General features: G+C 36.3%; 1 protein-coding gene across 11 annotated transcripts in view; it reads right to left on the bottom strand.

Moving 5' to 3' along the window:
• ERC2 (ELKS/RAB6-interacting/CAST family member 2) overlaps positions 1 to 27,053 on the bottom strand; it is a 407,180-nt gene that overhangs the window by 227,888 nt on the left and 152,239 nt on the right. For 4 of the 11 annotated variants that reach the window (XR_011681177.1, XR_011681182.1, XR_011681183.1 and 1 more), the window contains 3 exons: positions 22,046 to 22,239; positions 18,261 to 18,272; positions 6,666 to 6,801 (listed from right to left, as the gene is read on the bottom strand). Coding sequence is in view for 1 of the 11 variants with exons in the window: in XM_071439763.1 (XP_071295864.1) it covers positions 6,666 to 6,801; positions 18,261 to 18,272; positions 22,046 to 22,239; positions 23,079 to 23,108 (372 nt within the window). In the remaining 10 variants the exon portion in view is untranslated. Of the gene's footprint in view, positions 1 to 6,665; positions 6,802 to 18,260; positions 18,273 to 22,045; positions 22,249 to 23,078; positions 23,109 to 27,053 lie in introns of all 11 variants that reach the window. The other 7 variants (XR_011681174.1, XR_011681180.1, XM_071439763.1 and 4 more) reach the window with 4 other exon arrangements.

The following is a 27,053-nucleotide window of genomic DNA, read 5'->3' as shown; positions in this document are numbered from 1 at the left end:
GCCAGGAAATTAACATTACATAGACAATACTGAAAAACATTAAGTTTCTGACTTAACTGTAGAAACTGAGAAAAATGAGAAGGTCAGTATTCAGACTGATATGAGATGCCCTCTCTTTTTACAAAGATTACAAGTCTTTGTAATAATGCAAAAAATGTATTAAAAATTATACATAATATTCCATTATACTGTGTGCTTGCATAAAACCCCAAAATTAATAGATTGTGATATTTCTAAGAATAAAAATTATGTTCTTTTATACTTACTCATATAATGGAATACACTAGTCAAAAGACAGGATATGACAACTGCATAGAACAGTTTTGCTGATAATGCTTTGCCCACTACATTTTTTTTCATATTATATGTGGTTAGATCAACACAGCACAGAACACTGCAGGATTTCTGTCAACCCACCACTTCTGACAACTCACCAATTATGACAAAGGGAAAAAAAAGTTAAGAGGCTCTGATTCTAGTAGAAATTGGCCTGCAAGTGAGATTTTCACTTATTGTCTACAGGGACATTTTATAACAGGAGTGGTTTTGGCTTCTGAGGATTATACTGCACAATGAACACAAATGTCAAAGTAAATCCCCCCAAAAAACCCACTTCTGGTATTGATCCTCAGACCTACCAATCAACCATCCTGCCCTCTGTACATTCTCAAGTATCATTCTTCATCTGAAGCCTTTTAGAAATATTTTCTTCAACATAATCTTAAACTACTGGCTGAAGTTCAACACACGTTTCAGCAACACATATGGAATTTATCCACAGCATAAGGAACTTCCACAGGCCAAGGAAGGAAAATTCCTAAATGTCCATCCATGTTTACAAATCTGAATTTATATTTATATTATGTTGGAAATCTAAAGATAAGCACACTAGCTGTGTCTTCAATAGTCTTACATGTGTTTGAGTGGATTATCCTGAGATGTCTAAGCATACATTTCTAATCTGGTAATAATTTTTTAATACATTGTACTACAGCATCACAGCTTTACTCACTTTTTTCCTATTGCCTATCTCCACTACTACACTTGTGGGGTTTTTATAGATTCATTATCAATGAGTACAGAAAAGACTTTTGTTAAATGTCTATTAAATACGTATGTTCAGCTCCACAAAAACAACCACTTCAAGAAAATGCAATTCCTGCCTTTTTCCTATATATTTACTAGGAAAAGAAAAAGGTTCCCTGAATTGTGTGAAGTTCATAATATGCTATATATTTTGCTGAAGGCTTGACATCTTAGTAGTTTCTACTACACTCTACCCTTGGCAAAATCCACCAACAATTAAAGAAGCAGAGAATGCTGAAGTACCCATGAACACATCACTACTGCTCACAATTGTGCACTTTGCTGAGTTCTCCCTGTTTTCTAGTACAAAACTCTTCCTTTGTAAGGGTGAAGCTGATACATACGTGAGCACTAATTTTCCTACGAACTGACTAAACTTCAGCTTAACCACTCAAATACAAAATGTTACAGTCCCCAAAGAAACTGTAGTTTAAAACATATATACAATAAGAGCATACAATACCACATGCTAGTTTTAAGGCTTTCTAATGAAGAGAAATACGTAGCTAAGTTAGAGAAAACAGGCATAATATACTGACTCACCTTGTTCCCCTCATCCTCTGCCCACAACAGAATGAGAGGTACCCAGCAATTCTGCAATTCTACACATCAGAGCTAGACCACAACTTACAATTCACACATGGACATCACGGAAATCACAGGAGTGATGTAAACAGGTAAAATCCCTATCTTATCTCTGTCTGCCCCCCACAAAAATTACCAGCCTTTTAAAGACAAAAACATACAGAACCCTGAGAATTATGAAACACTGAGAATTATTAAAGCTGTCCAGAAAGGTATTGGTCCACCTTAAGACAGATGCTTAAATTAGAATTTACTTCTCATACAATAGCTCATGATTTTAACCTCTTAAAAGGTTGTGTTTTGTCACTGCATATGAATTTCAGTGGTAGTAATACAAAGCTGTGTGTTTATGCAATGAATTCTCTCCTGCCTTGTGTCAGCTCCATACACTAATGCCTGTCTGCATAGCAGTCAGGACTGCTTCCTCTGTCTCTGAACTGATTACACTGCTCTGCTCATTTTTGTTTGCAAGGCTTCATCTCACTCCCTAGCTTCCTCTTTTTATTTATATTACAGTATCAAAGCTTTTGAGACAATGCAGTAGGAAATACACTGCATTAAGAGAAGTCATAGCAAATTCATAGTAAAGTCAGATATACCCCTTGTTTAGGCCATGCTGTTTTACATGACACAGAAATTACATACAGCATTGTGCAATGTCTTGGGTAAATTTCGTATTTTTAGAGCTGTTATGGAACTGAGGATTATATGGTAAAGCACACAGTGACAAATAAAGAAACAAATCCAGGGTTAAGGATTCATGCTGACTAGCTGTGAAACCTCTTGGGAGCTATTTTCAGTGATTAAGACATCATAGATATTCACATGGCAAGAATCAGAAAGCAGTAATATTAACTAGCCAGTTTTTTTATCTCTTTTGACAGGACTTCCTCCTGATCATGTTTTATTCATTACCTAAGACTAAATTTCCAGCCAGTACAGAGCTATTGGAAAATTGGAATGCTTGCCTTGCCTCACTACATCCCATGAAAAAGCATGACTGACAAGCTGAACTCTGCTTAAAAAGTGAGGTATTTACACCTGGAAAATGTACATGTGTACACAATCTGTTCTACAGTACTGCAGGCATAAACCATTGATCAAGCTGCCTGTATATGATATTTGAAATCAATGAGAACTACACATTGTCTCACTCAAAAACAATTCTGGTAGTGAAATATCTCTTTTCCGCATGTGGATTTCCAGCCAAAAAAAACCCAAGCTACCTCAAAGAGAATTGTGACAAATTAGCCAAACATTTAAAACATAAGGAGAGTCAAGAACTTTTCCAGCAGATGAACTGGAAGAAACGGGGGAAACACCCAGAAGCTGCAGATCAGGGCAGAATAGGGTATTAAAATTATTAAACTTCTTCTCAGGTTCATCCCTGCACCTTTTTTTGTGACACATATGTATTGGAAAGTTTGCATAGAATTTCCACAAAGAAGTGTTTCTAGACTTAGATCACTTATTGATATATTACATCTATGAGAAGCACAACTAGACAACAGTGTATATTCAATTCCCTTTGAGGCTATGAGACACATGGGAATATTCTTATTGCACCCTTATTGCTTACTCTAGAGAAACAACAAGACTTCGTTGTTGTTATTACAGCAGATTTGAAAATCAGAATGAAAACCAAATGCATTTAAGTTCTCAATGTTATGCAAATGTTTCCTTTCCCAATCCTGCTGAGGTACCAGTGTTACTGGAAGAAACATGTTCCACACAAGAATCAAGAAAAAATTAATCTCAGGGAATAAACAAGTCTCACATCTCTAAGGTTTCAAGATCCTGTAGAGACTTGAAGAATGATGCACAAATCTACAACATGATATCTGTATATTTCTTAGCTCAGTGTTTCTCAAAAAGGCTTATCATTTTTTAGACAGACCAAAAAAAGAGAGAAAAATGAAGGCATGTTAGATACACCATTCTCAAAGAAATTCATGATAAAGTGTTCAAGGTCCAGCTCTCCTGCTGTGATGCTTTGTGTAATATATGACCATCATGTCTGGCAAGATTTGCACAGGTCTGCCCTTGATTTGTGTTAGGGAAAAAAACAGAAAACCTCATAACTATTCTTCATTCCCAAGAATTAATCTGGCCTCCTGATGTTTCCAATTTTACAGTGATCCAAAGAGCCCCTCAAAACCACACCTGAAGCATCACTCACAATTACAGGTGATAGCTGAGGCAGACGAAAGTGAATTCCCTCCCCAGGCATCCCAGAGCACTCTCATCACAGCAAGTGATGTGGAGTGCTGTGAGATGGGGCCACAGAGACTCAAACTCGCCCTGCAAGCACTGACACTGGCACATGAACCAGCTCTGAGAGGCTTTTACCTGACAAGGTTGCTAAGAGTGTCACCAATGGTTACACATGGTGCTACAAGCCTCAGGAACGAGCACACACCATTCCAAGAAGCTCCAGCCTCCTGAACCTCAGCACAGCCATCAGAAAGAGCTGGATGGGTACAGCTCCAGCCCCTGTGGGAGCTGCACAGAAAGGGGACACATGATCACCTCAGTTTGCCCTGGGCATCCCCTGGATAGTCCATGGACAACCCTGCTCACCCTCTTATTTCATCTTTTCCACTACTTCTGCAAAAGGGACTGAGACTTGGCTGCAGTAAATGTAATTTGACCAGTCTGACTGCTCTTCAATTCTCAACTGAGCTTATCACAGCCAGCCAACAGCCAGCTTATCACAGCTAGCCAACAAATACAGTCATTACATCAGGCCAGAGAATTTTAGGATACACTTTTCCCCTAACAGCTCGATACATCATTCACAAATGTAACAAGTACACTGTAGACACAAGCACTTTGTGTTATAAATGCATATAAATGCAGAGTGTTTCCACTAAAAGCAGTAGAAGTTATTAAGAGCAGTAAGAAAAGGTGGTCCGGTCCCTATGGTTTACTAAGATGTTAATTAAACTGTTTTTAATTAGCAGATGCATAGTACTCCTAAAATTTTTTGTCAAAGTATATGTCACAGCATTTGTCTCCCCAAAAATGCTGCCTCATTTAAATCCTTAGATCACTGCTGCTACTTTTTTACACAAGCAAGCTCCATGAAGGAGGAAAGGTTTTCTTAAATCATGAAAAAAATTTCCTTTCTATACCAAGGCTAAGTGATTGAAGCATGAGAATTTGTTTGGCTTTTCAACAAGCCAATCACCTACTTATCAGATTCATATAAGACTTGATGCTCTCACCTAGCATTTGTAATTACCTTACACATATAAAACAAATAAACTGTAGCAGTGAAAGTGCTTTCCTATCAGCAGAATAAGTGTACATAAGTCATGTCACCTGCACTGTGACTTGATTATTCAATGTCACAGCATTTACTTTATTTGCAAGACTCACTAAATTGTTTTTTGTAGAGCAGCAAAACCTTGCAAAATCTTACAATCCCAGGGAAACTCAAGCTTCCATGCACTCTTCAGCACTTAACCATTTCAGTTAAAGAAATGCTTGAGAAGAAATAAGCCAAGGAAATTGGAAATCTTTGAGAAAATACAACTGTTTGTAGCAGCAAACTGATAACAGCAGCTGATGGCCTGTATGGCAGAGAAGGCAGGATTATCCCTACCAGCAATCCAGCAGCACAGACAACCAAGGCTCCTTTTTTCCTGCTGTTCTTGCAGCTACAGGGAATGTAATATATAACCTAATACATATATTACTGAAAGTATTATGCTGAAGGACATAATTTTAAAATATTGACATTTTAAGACATAGCAACAAGAAATAAATGTTCTTGGTTAACTGGTTTTCAGAAACTGTTCCTAGTGTATAGATGCTTTACAGGAAGTGAATGGAACAGAAGAACTGTTCCAAACAGGTATTTTCTTTCTAAATTCAAGCCATTCAGCCACATCACCTCCATTTGCTAGACCCAATCTCATCTCACGAGTAGAAACCTCCAAGTATAGCAGTTACATCAAGGATCCTGAGAATGGCTTCTATTCTCCAGTCATCACCCCACTGAAATAGATTTCCAAAATACTGAAAAATAAGCTTAATTTATTCTCTTTACTGAACCACTATAATTACAAGTAGCTGCTCAACACTGAAATTTAATTTTGATATATCATATTGGCAGACCAAACCCTTCATAAGCTTTTATTGCTCTATCCTGTGCACTGGAATGCATGGTGATGCAATCAGTATGTAATGACCAAGGCTGTAAAGTAAACATAACACTGCACAGATGCATAAATAATGTATCATTTCCTGAACTTGATTCTGACATAAAGCTTCACCAACACAAGCCTAAAGAGAGATGTGGTGTTAATTTTTCCATTTTGCATATAGGAACACATGAGAAATACAACCATATGAAGCATGAGAGGGTCAAATTCCATCCACTGGAAATTTTCCAGAAACACATTATATTAACCAGATCAAGGCAAAATTGATATTTTGCACTGTAAATTGCCTATAAACACTGGGCATGGAGACATTGATGTTGTCAACAGAAATCAGCACTTCTCTTCGTGGTTTTTCACACTCAGATCTCAGAGAATACTTCTTAAGTCAAGCATCAAATTTGTGGCCTTGAATACAAGTTCCCTGGTATGTAATGTATCACTTAAACAGATCAGTTGAAGAACATTTATTTCTCAACCACCAAACTCAGTAACTTACAAACTGTAGAAATTCTCCAGATATAAGGCTCAAAGTCTATCTGAAACATAGAAGCTATATACTTGAACCTTTTCTTTCCAACTGTAAGAAAGAACAGTTGCTGATGTAGCAACTGTGCAGAGGTCCTCAAATTCTATTGGTTCTTTCCTTACCCTAAATAGTAAATATTTCATGGATACAACTGAGGTGAGCAGTGCATCCTCTGGTAGAAAAGGAAGGAACCATCAGCTCTTTGTGGGAACAGATTCATTACACACTGGAACACACACACTGGAACAGAAGCATATTTTCTTAGATAGCTTTAAAAAAAAATTGAACAATAAACTCACTTGTAAATGTTGAGAGTTGTCAGTCATATTGTCCTCTCGCCTACGAACTTCCTCCAACAACTGTGCATTCTTCTTTTTCTCCAATTGCTGATTGTGCTTGAGATTGGCAACCTTCTTGTTTTGGTCCTTCATATGTCTAAGAATTGCACACACACACCCATTAGTGTTAATGACTGCAACCACTTCTTTTGCAATAGAGATTCATTTTGTGACTACAACACAGGGCATCAATTCTCCAACAGACACAAGTTTTCCAAGCATCAGTTGTAACAATAAAACTTCATCCTTTTTTCAAGATGGCATATCAAAACAGCTTTCAATTATAGAGTGGTAGAGCAATTATTTGGGCCGACAAGATTTCCCCCTTTTTATAATTTCCTTGCAAAAACACATAGATGTTCTGAGCTCTATGCAGAAAAATTGTTGAAAGAGGGAGGTTATCCAACAGTCCTTACACACCCTGCATTCAGAAAAATTTTAATAGGTGCTTCAAGTATTCATTTCAAAGGAAGCAGAAGGTGAAGGTGATGACTAGTGTACGTTGTGAAATTATATTTTTTTAAACTTGGACTACAAATACAGTGTTTAGGTGGATTAAAGTGTGATGGAGTAGGTCAGGTCATAAATATGCCATGAAGAATAAAAGATGCCTTTACAAATAGCTTTGTACATGACAAAAACCTTTCTATCACTTTTCTAATGGGACTTCTTTTTAAAAACAGTAATCAACAAACCAATTTATGAGCCATTCCTAAGGAAATTAAACAATCTTTGCCACCCTTACAGGTTCTCTTTTGTTAAAATTGTATTAATAAAAAAGAATTAATTGTTTCAATTTTAATTATCTTTTATTGTAGATTTTATTCATCAAGTTCCCAGAAGCATTTCTGAGACTTACCATACACTTTTTTAAGAAAGGCAAACTAATTTTGTCTGTCAGATAATGAAAACATATCCTTGCAGTAATACTTCCTACCTCCTTGAATTCCTAGATATTATTTTCCAGGCCTTCTTTAACATGAAGGAATTTGCTCCCTTTTATCTATAAAAAAATAAAAGTCACGTGCAAATTCCTAATGAGATCTACTCACTAATCCTATTGTGGCAAATGAAGAGAATATTATTCAATGCCCAAAAGGATCACTGAAAATCCCTCCTTTGCCTCCACATCAGAAGCAGTGAAAAAAGTTATAGAATACGTTTCTTGCACGGATTTTATTATGCTATAGAAACTGGGTCATTCAATATTTCCTTCTATCACTGGTTTCTTTGTTCTACCAGTGGTTTTTTCACTATTTATTAATGATCAAAAATTAACAATTAATTTGCAATCAATAAACGTGCCATGGTATTAAAAATTCTTAAAAGACACTTCATGTAAAAGTTTGTAAGTACAGCACATTAGAGAAAATCAATCAATTATAACTAAAAAAAAAAAGTACCATAAACTTTCCCAGGAAAAAAAAAATTGTGGACAACTAGTTCAAATATAGGTAATTTGCTTGCAGCTCCAAGGGAAAATCAGTTCCCTGCCATGAGTCTTCTGTCTCATAATTCTAAGCACAGACTTGCTCAGCATAAAACCAAAATGAATATTGGAAAAAAAACCACTTCCACAACTTCATATATAAATGCATTTGGCAGAAATTTTGGTGGTGCAATATGGCTTTGTGCTGTTAAAACATAAATTGGTTTCCAATCATGTTGAGTAAATGATAAATTCATTTGCATTTAATCTCTATGAGAAGTTCAATTTTATGCCAAGGCTAGCTGCTTCTTTCATCACCCATGCCTCACACAACTTCCCATTTCAGCTTCTCTAATACCACACTGAAAAGCAGAACATGGTAAAGCTGCAAAGGAAAAACATCTGGTGCCTGTGATAGGCAAAATCTTGAAGAGAGGGAAATAAAAGAAAGCTCTGTGGTAGACTCTCTTTATGCCACAACTGGCTACACACCTATGGAAATGAACAGAAAATGCTGCTGTTAAAAAGCCCAGCTGAGGATTTTTCTTCAGGTCTGCATTAAAAGTACCGGGGGAGTTCAATGCAGCGAATAAGTACAAAAACATATTTCCCACCAGCTTTTTTTTTTGTTTTTTTATAGCAAATATCAAATACAATCATTGGTTCAGTAGAATTTTTGACTTGCTTGCTCTGGTATGTTTTCATGTGGCTCTACTGTTTCTAAAATGCTTTTGAATAAAGTAGAAGATTAGGATAAGTGAAAAGTATGCATGAGAAATAGAAAAATATTTGGGAACAGTACCCAATCAGCATAAAATAGATGCCATGACCATAGAGGACATATGATAAAAATATTCACGTAGCTTACTAGTAACAATGCTGATATGCACAGTTATGTCTACATTACTCTTTATCATATGGAATTCATTTCATTTGTTCTGCTACACTGCTTGAATTTAAAGCTCTAAGACCACAAAATTCATTAGACAAAATAAAATAAAGACTACTGCTAAAGACAGGTCTAATAAATGTGAAGTGTACATTTCATGGGTCTGCTCAGTAGAATTCCTCCCACCATCACAAGTTAATAATTTTCTGCTTATGGAGCATTTTCTGATAGTGTAATTGCCTCAGTGCAGGAAGATGAAATGCACAGCTCTCATTGTCCACATTGTTATACTTCATTTTGAGATTGGGCATCTACTCTCTTTTAGTGTTAATTTTATTATTATTATTTATCTATTCTCTTTTAGTTTAATTCTTTAACCTCTGAGCCAGACATTACAGTCATCCCAAGCTAGTTAAAATCCACCATTCTGCTGCATTTGTGATTTTACAAACTTCACAGAACTGGAAAGCCAGGCTACAAACCAGTTCTGAAGCACTCAAGCCCACAGCACACTGAAATAGTGCCAACACTACACTTGGCTTAAAGAAATGATGTTCTGAGCTCATAAACATTTAAGAAACAAAGCAGACTTAAAAAGCAGCAGAGATGACTAACCCTCTGCAGAGATGCTTAATCTTGGCCAAACATTAAAAAGTAGGATTGATGACAGTTTTTCAGATAACAAATATACATTTGTTTGTGTTCCTACGCTTAAAGCCAGTCAGCAACTGTTATAGAATATCTAGCGGCTTAGGAACAGAAAATAATTCAGAGTGAAACTAAACTGTCTTGAAAACAGAGCTAGAATATAAACATACCTTGAATAGTGTAAAATAATTTAAAAAAAAATTTAAAAAGGAAATTCTGTTCTGTTCCAGAATTATAAACTAAAGGATGATATCCTAGGCATCTCCTGACTCTTTTGATAATTCAGCATCAGAGATATGAGGATATGCAGTATCCAGCAAACACCCCATGCCACATAAATACAAGATACCCATAATAGTGAGAGTTAATAAATAAGAGATGAACACCAGGAAAAAGAAAATATTCTAAATAAAATCTTATTTTTTTTTTAGTACATTAGACTTGTCTCACTCCTAAAGAAGAGAAAAATATAACTCTTTTAGAAGCTACCTTACTACTCATTAAGTTTATTAATTTGTTATACCTAGCTTAACTGAATTAGATTACCTAGATTAACATTAGATTACCTAGATTGCCATTGATTAACATTCCAAATCTAGAATACCTACATTAACATTGCTCTTAACTGAATATTCATTCTCCTTAGATATGAGACTCCATAAAAATCAGCCTCTTCCTGAATCTTTCTGACTTGGGATAATTTTTATAATCTTTCTTAATCCACAGAATGCTCCACAGTAATCAACTTGCACCTCAACTGGGCACTAGATTTAAAATCAGGTATCTAAATGACACCAACGCCAACATCTCTGTTTTTCTCAGCATCCAACAATTTTTTGAGCAAAGTGGCCTCAGAATGCCAGTGCTGGAGTCAACAGAGTGCAGCAGGTCTGACTTCTCTGCTGCTGAAGAACCATCCTCTATGACTGTTAAATATTTAGATACACTCAGTGTATCACACATCCAAGCACGACAGGAGAAGACAAAACATCCTCAAAAAGCCCTTCAGCTTTATCTCTTATGACATCCAGTCCAAAGGACTTAGAGCCCATCAATCTTCCTGAGCAAACAGCAAGATGCCCTAACCTCAAATGCACTTTTCATTCTATTTAATCTTTTAACTGAAATGCCTCTGGAGCAAACAGACATCAGTGCCATGGAGACCCAGACCCTGGGCCAGCAGGAAGTTAAACAGCAAACCAGGAGCACTACTGAGTTCCTGCTGGTATCAATAGAACTGTAATGACTACACTGAACCATGCTTGGGGCTTTTTCTTCTTCTGGAGTAGCACACAAATTGATCTCACAGTCTAACTACAGGACATTTAATTCCTTCAATTCAACTTTTTAAGACAAATATTAAACACTAAGCTTCTGCATATTCGTGAGTAGCATTCAGATTTTATTTTACAGTAGTGTGTTGTCGAACCTCCAATGCTTTCATCTCTGATAGCTATAGAAAATCACACTATTTCATTAAATTCCCTGCTTTAATTAGCCACCTGGGTACCTTGGCCACAAAGCTGCTAATGTCAGCCAAAAATAAGTGTTACATGTTAGTATAGCCTCTACTCTATTTCATAAAGGTTTTTTTCCTTCAAAGCATCCAAAAAATGCAGACATGCAAAATACTCCCAAGAGCAAAATCTGTAACATTTTCTAAAGGAATATGTCTCTGCAATAATTTTAATCACTTTAAACAGCATTGCAATGGGACCAGCTGTCTGCAAGTCAATCAAAATATTCTCTAGTGTGTTAGGAAGCTGTGCTCCTCAGCAAATAAAAGATTAAAAAATCAGAGTGCAATGAATGTTTTCAGGGAAACAACCAAAAAAAATCAACTCCAAACCAAGCAGATCTATTTTACGAAATACAATTTAGTCAAAACAATTAATCTATATAAAATAAGAAATGTCCAAAATGTGTTTTAAAATTCAATATAGTACACTTATTTTAATTCAACAAACATCACCCAATGTTCTCAGCAGGCACTGGGTAGAATATTACCATCATTATTACCTGAAATTATCTCTTTCTCCTTTATAAATAGTCCACACTTTTACAAAGAATCATGAATGTGACCAATGAAACAAATCTTAACATGTTACTGGGCACTGTGGGTCTCAGCAGCTAGTCATGCAGAAGACCTGATCCTGTAAATCCCAACCATGTGAATGCCCATTCCAAATTACATTACTTCAGTAAGACTCAGTAGAAATATTCCTGGCAGTTCAGTTCTCACTGTCTTAAGAGTGAGAGTCTAGGCAGGTGCTTCACTGAGTCATGACTACAGCATAAGGGTAAAGCTTCAAAATTCAGGTCTAATTTCACTGAAATCCAAAAGCTAGAATTTTATTAAAATATAAGCAACTTTAGTATTGTTTCTAGCATTTCCATGGAATACAAATGCATTTGCTACTATCTCTAAACCTGAGAAACAAAGCTGGGTTGGACTTGAGAGACCAAAATCACCACAAGAGATGTTAAGAGGGGCACTGACAGATGCATTCCTGACACAAATAAGGACACTGTTTATTCACTTACAGCCCAGAGATGGATTTTTCTGTGGAAAATAGATATTATCAGGACAAGAAAATCTCTACCTGTGACAGCATGAATTTTTGATATAACAAAGAAAACAAATCTCAAACAAAAGCAATTCTTTCTAAAAGAAAGCCCTCATGCTTGACTGCTGAATTGAGTTTATAAGCTAGACATAATCAGTAAGTTTTATAATATGATAATAAAAAACTAAGCAGTGCTAAAACTAACTCTGTGCTGTCATTTTCATTTAAAACTTTCATGTTGGTTTTTTTTAATCAAGATCGTGTAACCTAAAGAATTATTAGTGTCCAAGACATCTTTTAAAATCTTGGGGTTTTTTTGTTAACTAATACAATTATCACACTGAGAGCAAATTAAATACCTTAAATGAATAAACAAAAGCAACTATCCCAACCATTAAGAAATTAATTTGTCTATCAAATTTAAACATTAAAATCAGAAATACTCCTAAAATACTCATTTAAAAAGCTGAAAGGTTAATACAGATCACTACATCAGCACGGGGGAGTAAAGTGTTTTGAATGGAAACTTCTTAAGGGAGAAATAAGTAATAAATAAATAAGTATTCCTTGGTTTTGTTAAACACACTCAAAAGGAAACAAGCAAAATTAAGAATGTTTTACATGTCTGTTGTCACTTTGGAGGAATACTTCATCCCAAATCTCAAGGAATTCCTTTCTTTGCATATCTGACTAATCTACTGCCATCCTATAAAAAAAAATCTAGCAGACCTTATTCCCTTCTCTTTTCTTTTTCTCCTTAAAAGAACTACATCTTCCCCTCTCTCTTTCCCACTGCAAAGGAGCAGGAGCAAGACTTCAACTCCCTTTACAATTGCTTAAACTCCTAACCTGTGTGACAATATAATCTATAACCCCACAAAATTTCATTTTTAAAATTGTGCTATTTGATCCTGCAACTAAAAAAAAAATCTATTCTACAGTGACATAAAGGGAAGTAGCTCAGCTTCCTTAGCAGATCTTTTATCATTTGGGATGAGAAAGCAAGCTCAAGTCGATGCCCCCTGGAGAGACAGAAAAATGTTATCAGCCTGTGCCTGGATCTCCCCTGCTGCCAGGAAGGCTAACGGGACCTTAAGACTTTCCCATAGAAAAGAAGATTATGAAAACTGAGTAAAATTTTGGTGCCTTTTGAGCATGAGAATTTGGAGGCAGGTAATTCTCTCTGGTTAACCTTGGCCAAACTGACTTTAGGCAATAAAGGCCACTATTTTCCACATGCCTGAGAAAATACTATCACAAGAAATTAATATTATCTCTGACTGCAGAAGGATGCTTGCTCTTCTTTCTGCCATTCACCTGATGCTGGGACTATGGCAAACTCCACATCACAGTTCATCTGCTCATCAGAACTGGCAGGTACCCCTCTGTGTTCTCTCCACAACTCTTTGATAGAAAGAACTGGAAACAAAATGACCAACACAAACATGGGACAAAAAAAAATTACCTAAACCAAGTAATATTAAAATAATTTAAAAATATCTAAAAAAAAATTAATTCCTTATCCCTAATTCTCCAGTTGAATGCATCACGACCAGAATTAGGAGCTAAATAAGTGAATTTTAGTATATTCCATGTGTTCATTACATTCCCAGCTCCTGTTACAGACAGGTTACATAGCTATTTCAGTTCCACCCAAAGGAGCAGGCTTGTAGCCCGCAGAGACCTGTAGGTCTCAATAAAAACCAAAAAACCTTCTTCCCATCCCCTTACACTCCCCCCACTTTTAAATCTCATCATTTCAATTGCCTGAAGGCTGGCTTCAGGTTTCTTAATACTCATATCATGACAATTTTTCAGTGAGACAATTGTTTTGCCCCCAAATGCACCACAAACCATCATTGTCCTGGGACAACCGAGAACTCTGCCTGGTAGAAATCAAGTGAGCGTCACAGAAGTCACTGAAACATTTCTCACCTCACAGGCAAAAATGTGGGAGGAAGGGTCTACCTAACACACACTCTGGGAAGTTTTCCAAAATCTTTATTTAAGAAGTGTTTAGTCTGACACAGTTCCCTCCAAAGCCCTGGAGAGATGCTGGAAATATCCACGTGAGGATAAAGAGACGCACTAAAACCCTGTTCCAAACTACGGTTCATGTCACTCTGTTTCAAGGCAGATCTGCACTGCAACCACGGAAACTCCGACCCAGCACTGCTGTCTTCCTCAGCACATTCCTGCTGGATGACACTTTACATGAACATGTGTGAAATTCGTACCAGAAGACTCATCTGTCACACATCTCTCTCCTACACCCAGGATTGTCATGCATTTTCTTCTGATGTTCTTCTTTAAAAAAAACCAAAAAGCACTGCTGATGACAGCACGCTAGATGAGAAGGATATTTGATCTGATTTAATATGGCAATTGCTTGCTCAGCTATTTTATTAATTGAGACCATTAGCAATAACTGTAACCAGTTACTGGAAATAATTTGTTGCCTGAAATTTGCAACCAAGAAGTTGCAGCCCTGCTACTGGTCCATCAGGTCTTTCCCAGCTGTAGTCCAGAAAAGTTTTTTTCTTCAAATTACCAAACTAACAAAGTATCTCCAGACAAACAAACAAACAAAACCAGAAAAAGCAGTTCTTGACTCTTTCCAGTTTTTCTCTGCATCCAACTGCTCCGCAGCATGTCCAGCCCAGCCTGACAGCAATCAGGATCACACCTCCTCTGCAGCACTCCACGTTTCACTGCAATTTCCTTCTGGATCAAATCTTTTGACTGCAACTCCTGGCTCACCCTAGAAGTTCTCAGGATCAATCCAGCCATTATCATCCAATGCATAAATCAAGCTTTCCATGCTTTTGTAGTAACTTCTTCAGACCTCCAAATAAATCAGGTACCCCTTGTATGATTCTTGTTTAGACATACAAATTTCCCCTTATTATAAATTCAGATCAGAGCACCATCACACTGCCCAGGCATGTTGCTCTTGCACTGGGAAAGCAAACAATATGAGTGGAAGGAGTGGTTCCACCAACAGCCCAATTCCTAAATTTAGTACCCCTGTCTCTTTTCAGTAACAGCTTTTTAAGGGCAAGCTGTGCTATGTCACAAAGATTCTTCACCACACACCCTCCACCGTGCACAGGGAATCCTGACAGCATGGAGCCCAGCAGTCACCAATATCCTCAGGGAGTGCTCTGGGGCTACTTCATGCACAGGTTAAAGTGGTAGAGAAATCTGCCCTCTGGATCTTGCCTCTGAGGAAAACTAATAGAGGCAGCAGGTCTGGAGAAGCATAGGAAATATTGATGTCTTAAATCAGTAATCATGCAAGGGAAGGGTAACAGCTCCTCCTGTTCTCTCTTTCCCAACATAGAGTTGTGATGTCACATGCACCCAAACCCAAAGTTGGTATTTTTCCTTCAGTGAGGTAGAGCTGTTTCCTCCTCATATCCACTTCATTCTGCATAACCATTTACTCTATGGAGTATTTACCCTCCAAATCAAATCTCAAAAAAAGCAAATCAAATTACAAAATATCCTTGCTTATTTAAATAATTCCTTTCTAATTTGACCTTTTCATGGCTTTCAGCAAACAGAAAGGAAAAGTCCAGAACAAGGCTAACAAGTTCAGTAGTGAGTGGGATGAAATTGAACAACAGTGCATCATCTTGTCCCAGGGCATTGTTTGTATCTTTACTGTTCATCTTTATGATTTCAGCTAATTTTGGAATAAAATATTTCCCTTTCTTCCCTTAAATTAAAATACCACAGAAATAAACTTTCTACTTTACTATTTCTTAAAAAATGAAATTTCCAGAAGTTTAAAACCACACACAAAATCAGCTAAATCTATATAGTCTTATCTCAAAATGTCATCCCTTTCAAAACATTAAACTAAAGCTAAAACATTAGTTCTGCATATGTAGCAAACAGCCTAAAAGAGAATGACATGTCAGCAATCTGTCTGTTATCCAACGTGACAACTGTGTTTCTCACTCAGAATAACCAGTCTCTCAGAAGAGTGATGTACATCACAGATTCTCTCAGTTTGCAGTAGTACACTATCTCCATTTCTCCAGGGACATTATCTTTGAACAACATATCACTCTGCCCTTGGAACCATCAAACTGACATTTGACAAAACTGTGGACGGCTTGTAGGTTAAATTTAAAACTCCATTGAACCTTCCCTTGCACATCTCACTGAGCTCTGGCCTCCCATGGAAACAATTAGGAAGTCCAACATTAGAGCTGGTGGGAAACTTTCTAGCACTGGTCAGTACAATTCACATGGAAAAAATATCCATCTCCTGCTTATCTGCAGGAAGAAAAGTTTGGGGAGTAGATAACCTGTTGTAACCAAAAGGTGTGGGGATTTCACTGTACTGATGGTTATACTCAGAATTTTTTTATCTTGTACAGGCAGGTGCACATGAGGGCATTATGCCAATATATTTGATTTTCTTGTTTTTCATCAGTATCAATAGCCTACCACATTTTAAAACCAATGCAGCATTTTCCTAACCATAAAAACCTCCTAGGAGTATGGATGACTAAAATGACAGCTAAGAACACACTGATCAGCAGAAATTATGGAAATTAATAGATCTGTTTCTTAAATTAAGTTTTGACCTTAATGAAGATTCAAGCTGAGAAAACTTAACACTTCACTGAATACCCACAATAAATTCTAATCATACTCTACAACTTATCTGGGACTCTAGGGATGGGAGCTGGCAGGGTTATGCAGACAGTTTGCTTCAACAAGGTCAGTTGGCTTTTTAGGTCAATAAAACATAACAGAAATTGCACCTCCAACTGCTGAACAAATGTTTCCGCATACCAATCATTGAATTCCAGTGAAATCAACCATAATGACAACCACATAGCATAATACCTGTCTTTAGGCTCTCTTAAGCTAGAGAGATTTTCAATCAATGTTGAATATGCTCTGATAGAAATGCAAAGTGGTCACATTCAGACAATAATTTCATCATGGCCAACTCCATAATAAATGCATTTATTTAACTTCTGGAAGAAAGAAAGGTTCTGAAACTTAATTGTTGAAGTATTTTCACAATCTGGGTGTAACAATTGTCCCCTCAGGCACATAAAAATATACTTGAAGTAGATAGACAGTAAATTGAGCATTCATCCAATTCTTTACAGCAATCAATGAGCCCCAAATTTCAGAAACAAAACTTTTCAGCTGGAAAGTAACTTGTGATTGTGACATGCACTAAAGAACATCAGGAGGGAAAAAAAGTCTTGTCATCTTTTTGCAATGAGCCATCTTTAGCTGTGCAATTTGAAGACATTCCTGTCAGAGACTTCTCTGACATGTCTGAACTGTGAATTGTGCTTGGTCTTGACTATCCCAAGAGAAATCAAAAAGATGTTTTAAGATTTGGCTAACTTACAATTTACAACCACCCATAAGCATGAGAAAGAAAATTAACACCAGGGCCTACTAAGAGAAAAAAATGTCTAACAGATACATTTTTGCTTCCAACAAGTACCACAAGGCATGGAATACTTGAAAAGTTTACTCAGAAGCAGTGTGCAGAGACAAATGCCAGCTAAACTAATTTACAACCTGGAAGAATTCAAAACACAGACCTAACTACATGAGGTTACATCCAAACACAGCCTAAAAACACATACAGACAACTCCTTTACAGTTATGTGCTGGTCCAGAATCTGGCCAGCAAAAACAGCTACAAGTTCCTGAACCACTGCAACTCCTCATATTCTGTTCATAAGCAGTAAAAGGGGCAATGACAAAGTATTAAGAATAAGTACAACATATGAATTGAATATGTTGTCAATAACCATTTTTTCTTATAGGCATTCAAGAAAAAGATTCATTTACTGGAAAGTTTCTGGTCTAGAAATGAAATGACCAAAAACTTCACAATAGGGACGAGCAGAATAAAAACAACAAAATACAAACATAAGTTAATAATGTGGAACCAAAATAACCAAATAAATGAAGCATCAATGAAAACCTTCATTGTGGAAGGAGCATTAAGTAGGAGAGCAGAAAATACTGACCTGGAAGTCAAGCTGGTTGGAGTAGGGATGAAAGCAGCAGTTTGGAGAAAAACAGATAGGGAGGAAGACAGCAAAAGAGAATAAAGGGAGGAACACATTAGTTCTTTAAAAATATAACAAGCAGATGTTATATTAGCAGATTATTAAAAAGAAAAAAATAAAAGAAAAGGAAAGGGAAGGGAAGGAAAAGCAGGAACTAAAATGAAATTTCTGCAGAGCTACATCCTTCCTGTGCACTGAAGAAAACAAATTTTAAATTAAAAGGGTATCTTGTCATTGGTGGACAGCAGAAAGACATCCATATTTATAACTATCCAAATTCCAAATTCATATACACACCAAATAGAACAAATAAATTGGATGAATACTGGTAGCATTTGCTGCCCCACAAACATCTTGTCATATTCCACAAAGTCTTTCATGTGAACTCTCATAGGCTGGTGACCCTCATTCATCAACTCTTCCCATGGCAGTCAAAGCAGCTAAACCATTTGGCAAATGTTCAAAGATATTAAGAAGTTCACAAAGCACTGTAGCTAATAATCAAAGATGAAGATTTGACACCCTAAGCCACCCCAGAAATGCAGTCCTTTCCAATGCTGACAGCAAATTTTTAATTCAGTATGAAGTAGAGAATTAATATGACAGCACTGAAAATACTCTGATTTTTGACTACTTTATTTGTTAAAAAAATACCTAACACACCCTTTTCAAAAAAGTAAGGCTAAAATAATCCCCACACAGCTAGACTAATCCTTAAATCTGTCCCCAACATACAGTATTTTGTGCTTTTTATGAAAAGGAGCATACTCAACAGCCATAAAGGTATATTTTTTAAAATGCAATTATTCCACATGCTGATGTTTTGTCTCTTGTGCAATGATATGTCACTGCTGTGTAGACTTACCTTCATGAGAATTCAGATCCAAATTAATTCAGAATTAATTAATTAATTTTATTCTGAATACCCCAAGAGCTTGAATACACAGCTATAGTGCTATATACCCACTGCATATTAGAAGTAGACAACAGAAACAAAAAACTTCTTGTTTAAGAACAAATAGGTTTGTCTCAGAGTATAATACTTTTAAATGGACTTTTATATTGTTGCAATCTTTGCTGAGAAGCTACACTTAGCCTAGCAAATGACCAAGCATCTCTCATACCACTGGAGAAACATGGATCCAAGATTTTGTAATCTTCATTCACTTTCTCTTTTCAGTCTAAATTTACCAATGGATAATTTATATTGCATTATGTGCCAATGCTCTTTTACTGCAATCACACTGCTTTCCCCGCAGTGCTTACCCCTTCCCATATTTGCACAGAACAAGCATCCCTGCAGAGCTCTGTTTTGCCAGAGAAACAAACCACTGTTGTTAGACTCCTCCTGTGTCATGAGCACTTCATTCCTTCTTACCAGCCCTCTCTGCACCTGTTGCCAGTTTTAATTCAACTTCCAGGCGTATGACTGATGAGAAGTACACAGCAGAGCGCCACACAGAGCCTTGCCAGCCCCTGGTGACATTAATACCTTCCTATCCTTACTGCAGATATTTATTCTGACATACCAGGATTCACTCCTCATTATTTTGATCTCTGCTTCTTTATTTAGATGGCTCATAATGACACAGCCATAAGCAAATTCACCCAGTCTTTCTTTTCCTGTATCAAGGAACTGTATCGAGGATTATCCTTAGTTAGGTCAGGCAACTTTACTGGTCCTGACTTCACAAACATGCATTTTATGCCACTGTATTTCACTTCATTTTGTGATTCAAACTCTCTATCACATTTCATAAACATACTTCTAACACCATCAATAAAAGCTTTAAACAATACATTCCTTCAATCCTGACAGTTCTGTTTCAGCTGCAGCTCCCTCTCCTTGGTGAGGCTCTTGGCATTAAAACTTGAGCTGATCACTACCTTATCCAGTTTCATTTACATTAATTAAAAAAAACTCACAAAAATAAAAACCAAAAAAGCCTGAACCACATTTCATTCATCAAGAAAACCAAAGAAAAACAACAAGTTAAATTTAACAAAAGCACATTATACATTAAACGTAATATCTTGCATTTGATTTTAAACATTTTTTAACTATAAACAGATAAATTATAATAAGTTTTAGTACAATTTTCAAATAGCTTAAGTATAGAAGGAGGTGTAGTTTCTCCTGTGTAGTAATAAGAAACTGTAAAATAAAAAGTTAATATAGGGAGAGTAATTAAAGAAACAGACCAATGTGATTTCATATAAGTAATAATATTAATCTGAAGTGATGACGCTCAGGAGTGTGATAGTTTCTGAGCTAAGAAAATCACATTAAAACCAAAAGAATTACCATTCACATGAAAACTTCTTCATAATTGTTAATAATGTTCATCTGCCAAGTAGCACACACTTATAAAATTAACTGCCCATATCTCAAAGCAGATATTTCTACCCCTGAGTATTTGACACTTCGTGTGTCAATACTTTCTGACTAGTAGAACGTTAATATTCATCTCCTTGTTTCAATTTTTGTTTGAATTTGTAAATGATAACTTTATTACAAGCATTTTTACTTTTTAAGCTTATTTATACAAGCACACCACATTATGTTGAAGAATTCCTATGTGAATATAACAAATATTGTGAGGATACCACAGCTTGCAATAGTCTAGATTATCACTTCCTCAGCAATTTATGTTGATATATTTTGACAATTTATCTTGTTGCAATTATCTTGCAGTGTAAAGATGTTGGCATAGCAGTGAACGTGGATCCCAGCAAGCTATGAATGAATAAATGCATTTTAATGTCACATTCATTTTCCTACAGGACCCCAGAGATGCCCTTGCATCTGAAGTTTGAGGAAATGTCAAATATATGCTAAAGGTCCATAGCAAAGTTTAACCACTTCATCACATTCTAAGTACAGCACATTCTCTTCAAAAGTCTGTGTTCACTCAGCAGTACCACACGATTATTTTCTTAGAAGTTATTTCAGGGTTGACATCCTCATCAGCAATAGCAGACTAGAAATTAGTGCTCCAAGACTTCACTGCTAAGAGTATAATAAATTTGAAAAGAAAATGAATACAAAAATAGAAAATTCTCACCCGCTACAGATTCTCAGACAATAGGAACATTGTATGCTGACAACGCTGTACCAGTATCTCTGGACCCCTTAGTTCCTTGTGTAAGAAGGTTCTAAGATCTATTTAATTACAAAGGATATAAGACAAATCCCAAAACCCTCCTCTCTCCATTATGGAAAGCCTCAACAACCTTTCCAGACACAAGACAATCATTATCTGGTCAAGATCAGAAAATATTCTTTTGAAGCAAACAAAGACTATGGGAACACCAAGAAACAGTTACAGCTATTATTAAATATTCATGAGATGGCTTAGAAATACTTACCAATACTTTTCAGACCTCTGAGAATGACTGATGATGTGCACACTTGAAGAAACATGTGAGGGCAGGTCTGATTCACAAGTTACTAAAAAGACAGGATTGTTCCCCAATACGTTTTTCTGGGGGGTTGTTGTGCCTGTAAATTGCATGTGACCTTTCCTATATACTCTTGTTTTATGAAGAGTATTAAAAAATGGAAACCTTAAATTTTTCCAAAGTCAGCCAACAGGAGATGCAGTTAAGTCACCCTTTTTTGTTCTTTTACAAAGCATAACCAATATACTCTTAAAAAACATATTCCGCTTGTAATCTCTGCTTCTGAAATGAAGATCAAGTAAGCAAAAATGCTACTCAATGTAAGACAATACAAAAATTACCTTTCTAACTCAGCAATTTTCTTATCTTTGTCATTCTTCTCATTCTCTACTTCCTTGAGTATTTCTAGAAGTCTGTCAACCTCAGCCTGAGCTTTGCCACATTCTTCTCTATAGTATGAGGCCTCCTTGTCAAGCTGTTTCATTCTGTCTGCAAATTCTGGATTCATCCGTGCCTCCTCTTCAGCTTCATGAGCCTTCAGAATCAATATTTCAAAAAGATAAGGGTGACAATAACTTAAATAGCTTTAAAAGCTTTACTTCTTCAGTCTCGGAGCTCAAGTTTACATTAAAAAGGATTATGGGTATTCCTGTCTGATGCATTATAAAAATAAATGAAAACATCTACATAGTCAAACTCTATCATCCTGAAAGAGGAGGGGATTTAAGGGGGTTTTTACATATTAAAGTGACCCCACTTTAAAGGTGTTTTTCCAAATTTAACAAAAACTCACCTTGTAATTCATTAAACTCACATTAAGTTCAGTGTGTTTTGAATATATAGGCAATTTCTTAAAAAATCATGTCCTCTTTCCCTATACAGAAACACACACTTTGTCCATGTATAAATATACAAACACAGATACATATATATACATATTGTATATATCTGTATCACCAGATGTCTCAAATGCAGTTTGACACAAAGAATTTAAAGGAAAGAAATTGTTTTTAATGCAGAGGTGATTTTAAAAGATAAACCAATAAACTAAAGAAGCTGATTTCAGCAGACATCTTACCCAATAATCCTTTTTAGCCTACCATTAATACTTAACCTGAAACATCAGAGGAACAAGCCTATTGGTGAAAACAGCACAAACCTGGCAAACACATGCATGGATGGGCGGGAGTTCCACAGACAAGAGAGAGCAATGAAAACAACAACAGTGCAGAGCCCAGGCCAGCTCCCATCAAACCTAATGGCAAAAACCCAATTAACGTCAATGGGAGCACGACCTGGCACCGAGTGCTTTCAACTTGGCTGCAATAATCACAGACAGATGGAAACAACGATGCACTGCAATGCTTAGCCTACCCCTTGCTTCCCATTATTCCTAATTGGCATCTTGAAAGAGCAGGCAAGGAAAAAAGAAGTAGTTTAAGGCAGTGCACATTAAACATAGAAAATTCAGGTAACATACAGGATTTTTTACAGAAACTCGTGGTATTTAGAACTGAAGGTCCTCCAACTATCTTAATACGCAGAGAAGACATGGACTTACTTATCCTTCTTAATTTCAGGGAATGGACAATGCAAGCAAGCAATGAAAGAAATGCAGATCAAAATGAAGCATGCATGTTTGGGAAAGAACTAATATAAACTACAGATACTAGAAGGTCCATATTCTTTGCAATGGTTAAAATGTTCTGTATAAATAAAGAACAAGTCTGAGTTTACTATAAATATAACAAAAAATTGAAATTAGTAGGGAAAAAACTTAGGAGGTTTGCATGTAACATATCATTTAAGCATGAGGATAATAAGAAAAAGATAGTAGATTTGAAGTGTTATTTATCCTATTTGGAGGTTTTTTATTCAGAAGAAATATTTCATCACCAAAAGAAGCCAAGGGAATGACATGAAGAGCCTAATAAACCTACTGACCTTGCTCTTCAAAATCTCTGTTTTGGTACATGCTCCAGTCCTGAATTCCATTCCATAGGACTTTTAAAACCCATAACTTGTTTCAAGGTAACATTCAAGGAGTATCTTGATTTTACCTCTTGAGTGAGATGTCAGCAACAGATTCTTTTTCAGGCTCATAATCTTCCTTAATAATAAACTTGGATTTCTTTTATACCAGATGTTCATTGTATCAAGATATTTACTTTCAACTAGCTTTGAAATTTTTGAAGTCAATGTAATACTCAGACTCAAGACCACTTATCTGAGAAAACACTCTGATCGTCCATCAACCCTATTACAATATTATACAGTAATTTTGCAAGGAATAATTTAATTCCATAGGTGAATTCACTGTAGAAAAAGAAACATAACCCAACTCCTACCTTCAAGATACTAAGAAACTTATGCAAAAAGCATATTGTTCCCTATTCTTCAGATTTCTCCTCCTCTCCCAAGGGTAAATCCAGAATTTCACAGCTCCTCTCTAAAGGCTGTTGCTCTTTCATGCAACTCCCTGCCACCTTTCTGTCCTTTCCCTTTAGTTTGGCACAAAATTCATTATATACCAGCCTTTCTTCCATCATTTCATAGAGAGGAGAAATACCCACCTTCCTTCCTCTAACCAGTCTTCACTTTAGCATAAAGTCTCAGCTTCAGCCCAAACTTTTTTCCCCATGTACCGCTACCCTTCGCTTACCCCAGAGCAAGAAGCAATGCAGATGAGGGAGAGAAACCTGTCTCCTTTTTATGTTTCATTGCCACACTGCACTTTCTACAAGGAAATGCATAATTGGGCAAGAACGCAATAGCATCACCAACGCAGAGGTGCCAAATGTTCTGCTGCCATGGGTATTCCTGACACACAGCAGCTCTGAAAAGATTACCAACTGCACAGATGATAAACAAATCAACACACAAAATAATAAATATATTCCTCAGTTTAGCCCTTTAAATCTTGGCTCAACAGCATGCTAAGGAAATCAACATTAAGGTGAAAAAGTATTTTCAGTTCTTTTTTTCTGTGGTACTCATGCCATTCCATATTTGTGGGATTTGTTTTTGGAAAGTTCTGCAGCACAAACTGGGTCATTGCATTTCCCCAACATGAACTGGAACTCTGAAGATATGATTAAATGTGATTAAGCATCCAACCAATGTCATACATAAATCAATGTAAGCATTAAGTTACTACAAGGTTGGTCTTAAAAAAATAATCTAAAAAAAAATAAAGCCGGTATTGCAAACCACCAACTGATCTGATTGCCTCTACTTTTCAAAGCACCTAGAGAATTTTTTTGGAATATTTTCAGGAATCAGATTTCTACAAGGGTATTGCCTAAATGAAGAAGTAAAGTCAGTTAAAAAGGGAGAGCAAGAACAAAAAACCAAATTTTTACAAAGGGCTCTCTGCAGGTGGTATTTTAACCTGCAATTCCCTTTAAGGGACTCTTCACATTGTAAACAAAGCTGCTGATACTAGAAAAGAGCAAAACACAATCCATCTGACAGGGCCAAGACAAAGGCACAGAATTACTTATAAGGCCCCATTTTATTTTACGGCTTTGAAAGATGTGTTTGGATCTGAACTAAGCACCTTTCTGAATTTGTTGTGTACAGATCAGGGGTGATTTGTTGACAGCTGGAACTTGACTCTTGAGGTCAAACAGTAGGCCCAAAGGAGTTAAAAGGCAGCTCAGTTGATATTGACCCTGCTCCTGCCAGGACAGGGCAGATTTCTTTGGCTTTTTTTAGGCTGTAGACTGCACTGTTGGATCTAGTTCTAGACAGAAGCTGCATGAATCACATGAATCAGAAAGTCTCTGCCTATTTCTGCTGTACTCTCCTTTTTCTGTTGAATTTCTGTCCCCTGTTTACTCCTTAAGTTCTCTCTTACCTTGGAAAACACATTTCCTGTTTCTATGGGGCTTTTATGGTAGGAGGGACTGGTCCATGTGTATTTTTCAGCTTTCTTAAATTGTATCTGCAAATTATAACCCTTTTGTGTACAGATTAGGTTAACTGCAAAATAATCCGCTCACTTTATGATGCTTTTTCTCCCAATATTATGACTGTGATTTTGTATGTTATTTTTACAACTGAGTAAAAATAGCATATCACTCTACCATTAGAATGTCACAAATTTTTACATTCTCATCTTTGCTTCATAAGCACTGTAAATGGTTTAGAAGAAAAGTAACATTTCCTTATGTAAACCACAAATTTCCTACAGAAATATCATAACAGTGTGGCACAGACATGCAACATGAATTATTTAGGCTATTAAAGTCTTATGCTACAGTCATGCATGTATTATTCTGCATAACAGAAATGGAGGGATAGATAAGTATTTCATTTTTAAAGCTTCAGACACAAACATACACAGAAATCAAGTGGGTACTTAAAATCAAAAAAAAGAAAAGGAACAGCAGAATTTACATGCAAGATATTTATTACTTTGTAAGATCCTTCAAATTTTATTACTTCCAAGAAAAGATGGGGGAAAAAAGATTGCTGTCACACAAATTTTCTTGTCTCCTTAAAACTCAGGAGGTTTTCATTTAACTTTAGGGACGGCTCTAAGTAATTTATAGTGTATTCTGCAAGTAGTTTAAATTTTAATCTGACATTTCTCTTATAGAAGATCTTGGCAAATGTAGTTTTAATATTCAGAAAAAGGTTCACCTGAACTCAAACTCAATACAGCATGATATTTAAATGACAGCACAAAGGCAATAATGTAATTTCTTATAATCAATTTTGCACAAAATCTCATTGGGTATTTCAAAAAGTTCACCTTTAAAGCATGAAGAAATGTATGTCCAATTCTATTTACAACTTATTCTCATATATGAGGAGAAGAAAGAAAGTGAGCAAGAGAAGTTTATTTTTAAAAAATCATCTTGTGGGTATAGTACGATTGCTGCCTGGTGCCAAAGGAAAAGGATCTTGCATCCATTGCTTTGCAACTTCCAACAGGCTGTCCTTTTGAAAATTAACCACATAAAGGCAGAAAAAACAGTTAAGGACTGACTTTAGAATACTGCACACAAACAGATTAGAAAGTAACAAATTAATTGTATACAGCAGAATCACTAATATTGATCTAATGACTGGCCAGTATTTATGCAAACCAAGCTAAAAACCAACAGTAAAAAGACTCCAGTCTGAAAAGACAAGCACAGGAGCAGTGCAAATGACATGAATAGAAACATAACTACCACAAAAGTGACCCAAAATGATACAGAAAAAAAGGGGTTTATCATTGAAAGGGACAAGCTCTTTCTCCAGCACTGTGCTGGAGGGTAGAGGTGATAATATCGGGTTTTATGCTATTGTGCTACAATTTATGACTAAATTCTAAACAAGGTAACCAATAACTTCAAA

This window comes from Agelaius tricolor, unplaced genomic scaffold, assembly GCF_023055355.1.
Source record: "Agelaius tricolor isolate 1412-34295 unplaced genomic scaffold, bAgeTri1.0.p SCAF_14, whole genome shotgun sequence".
Classification (NCBI taxonomy): Eukaryota; Metazoa; Chordata; class Aves; order Passeriformes; family Icteridae; genus Agelaius; species Agelaius tricolor.
The sequence above is the reverse complement of the archived record's forward strand: the minus strand, read 5'-3'. Positions and strand labels throughout refer to the sequence as shown.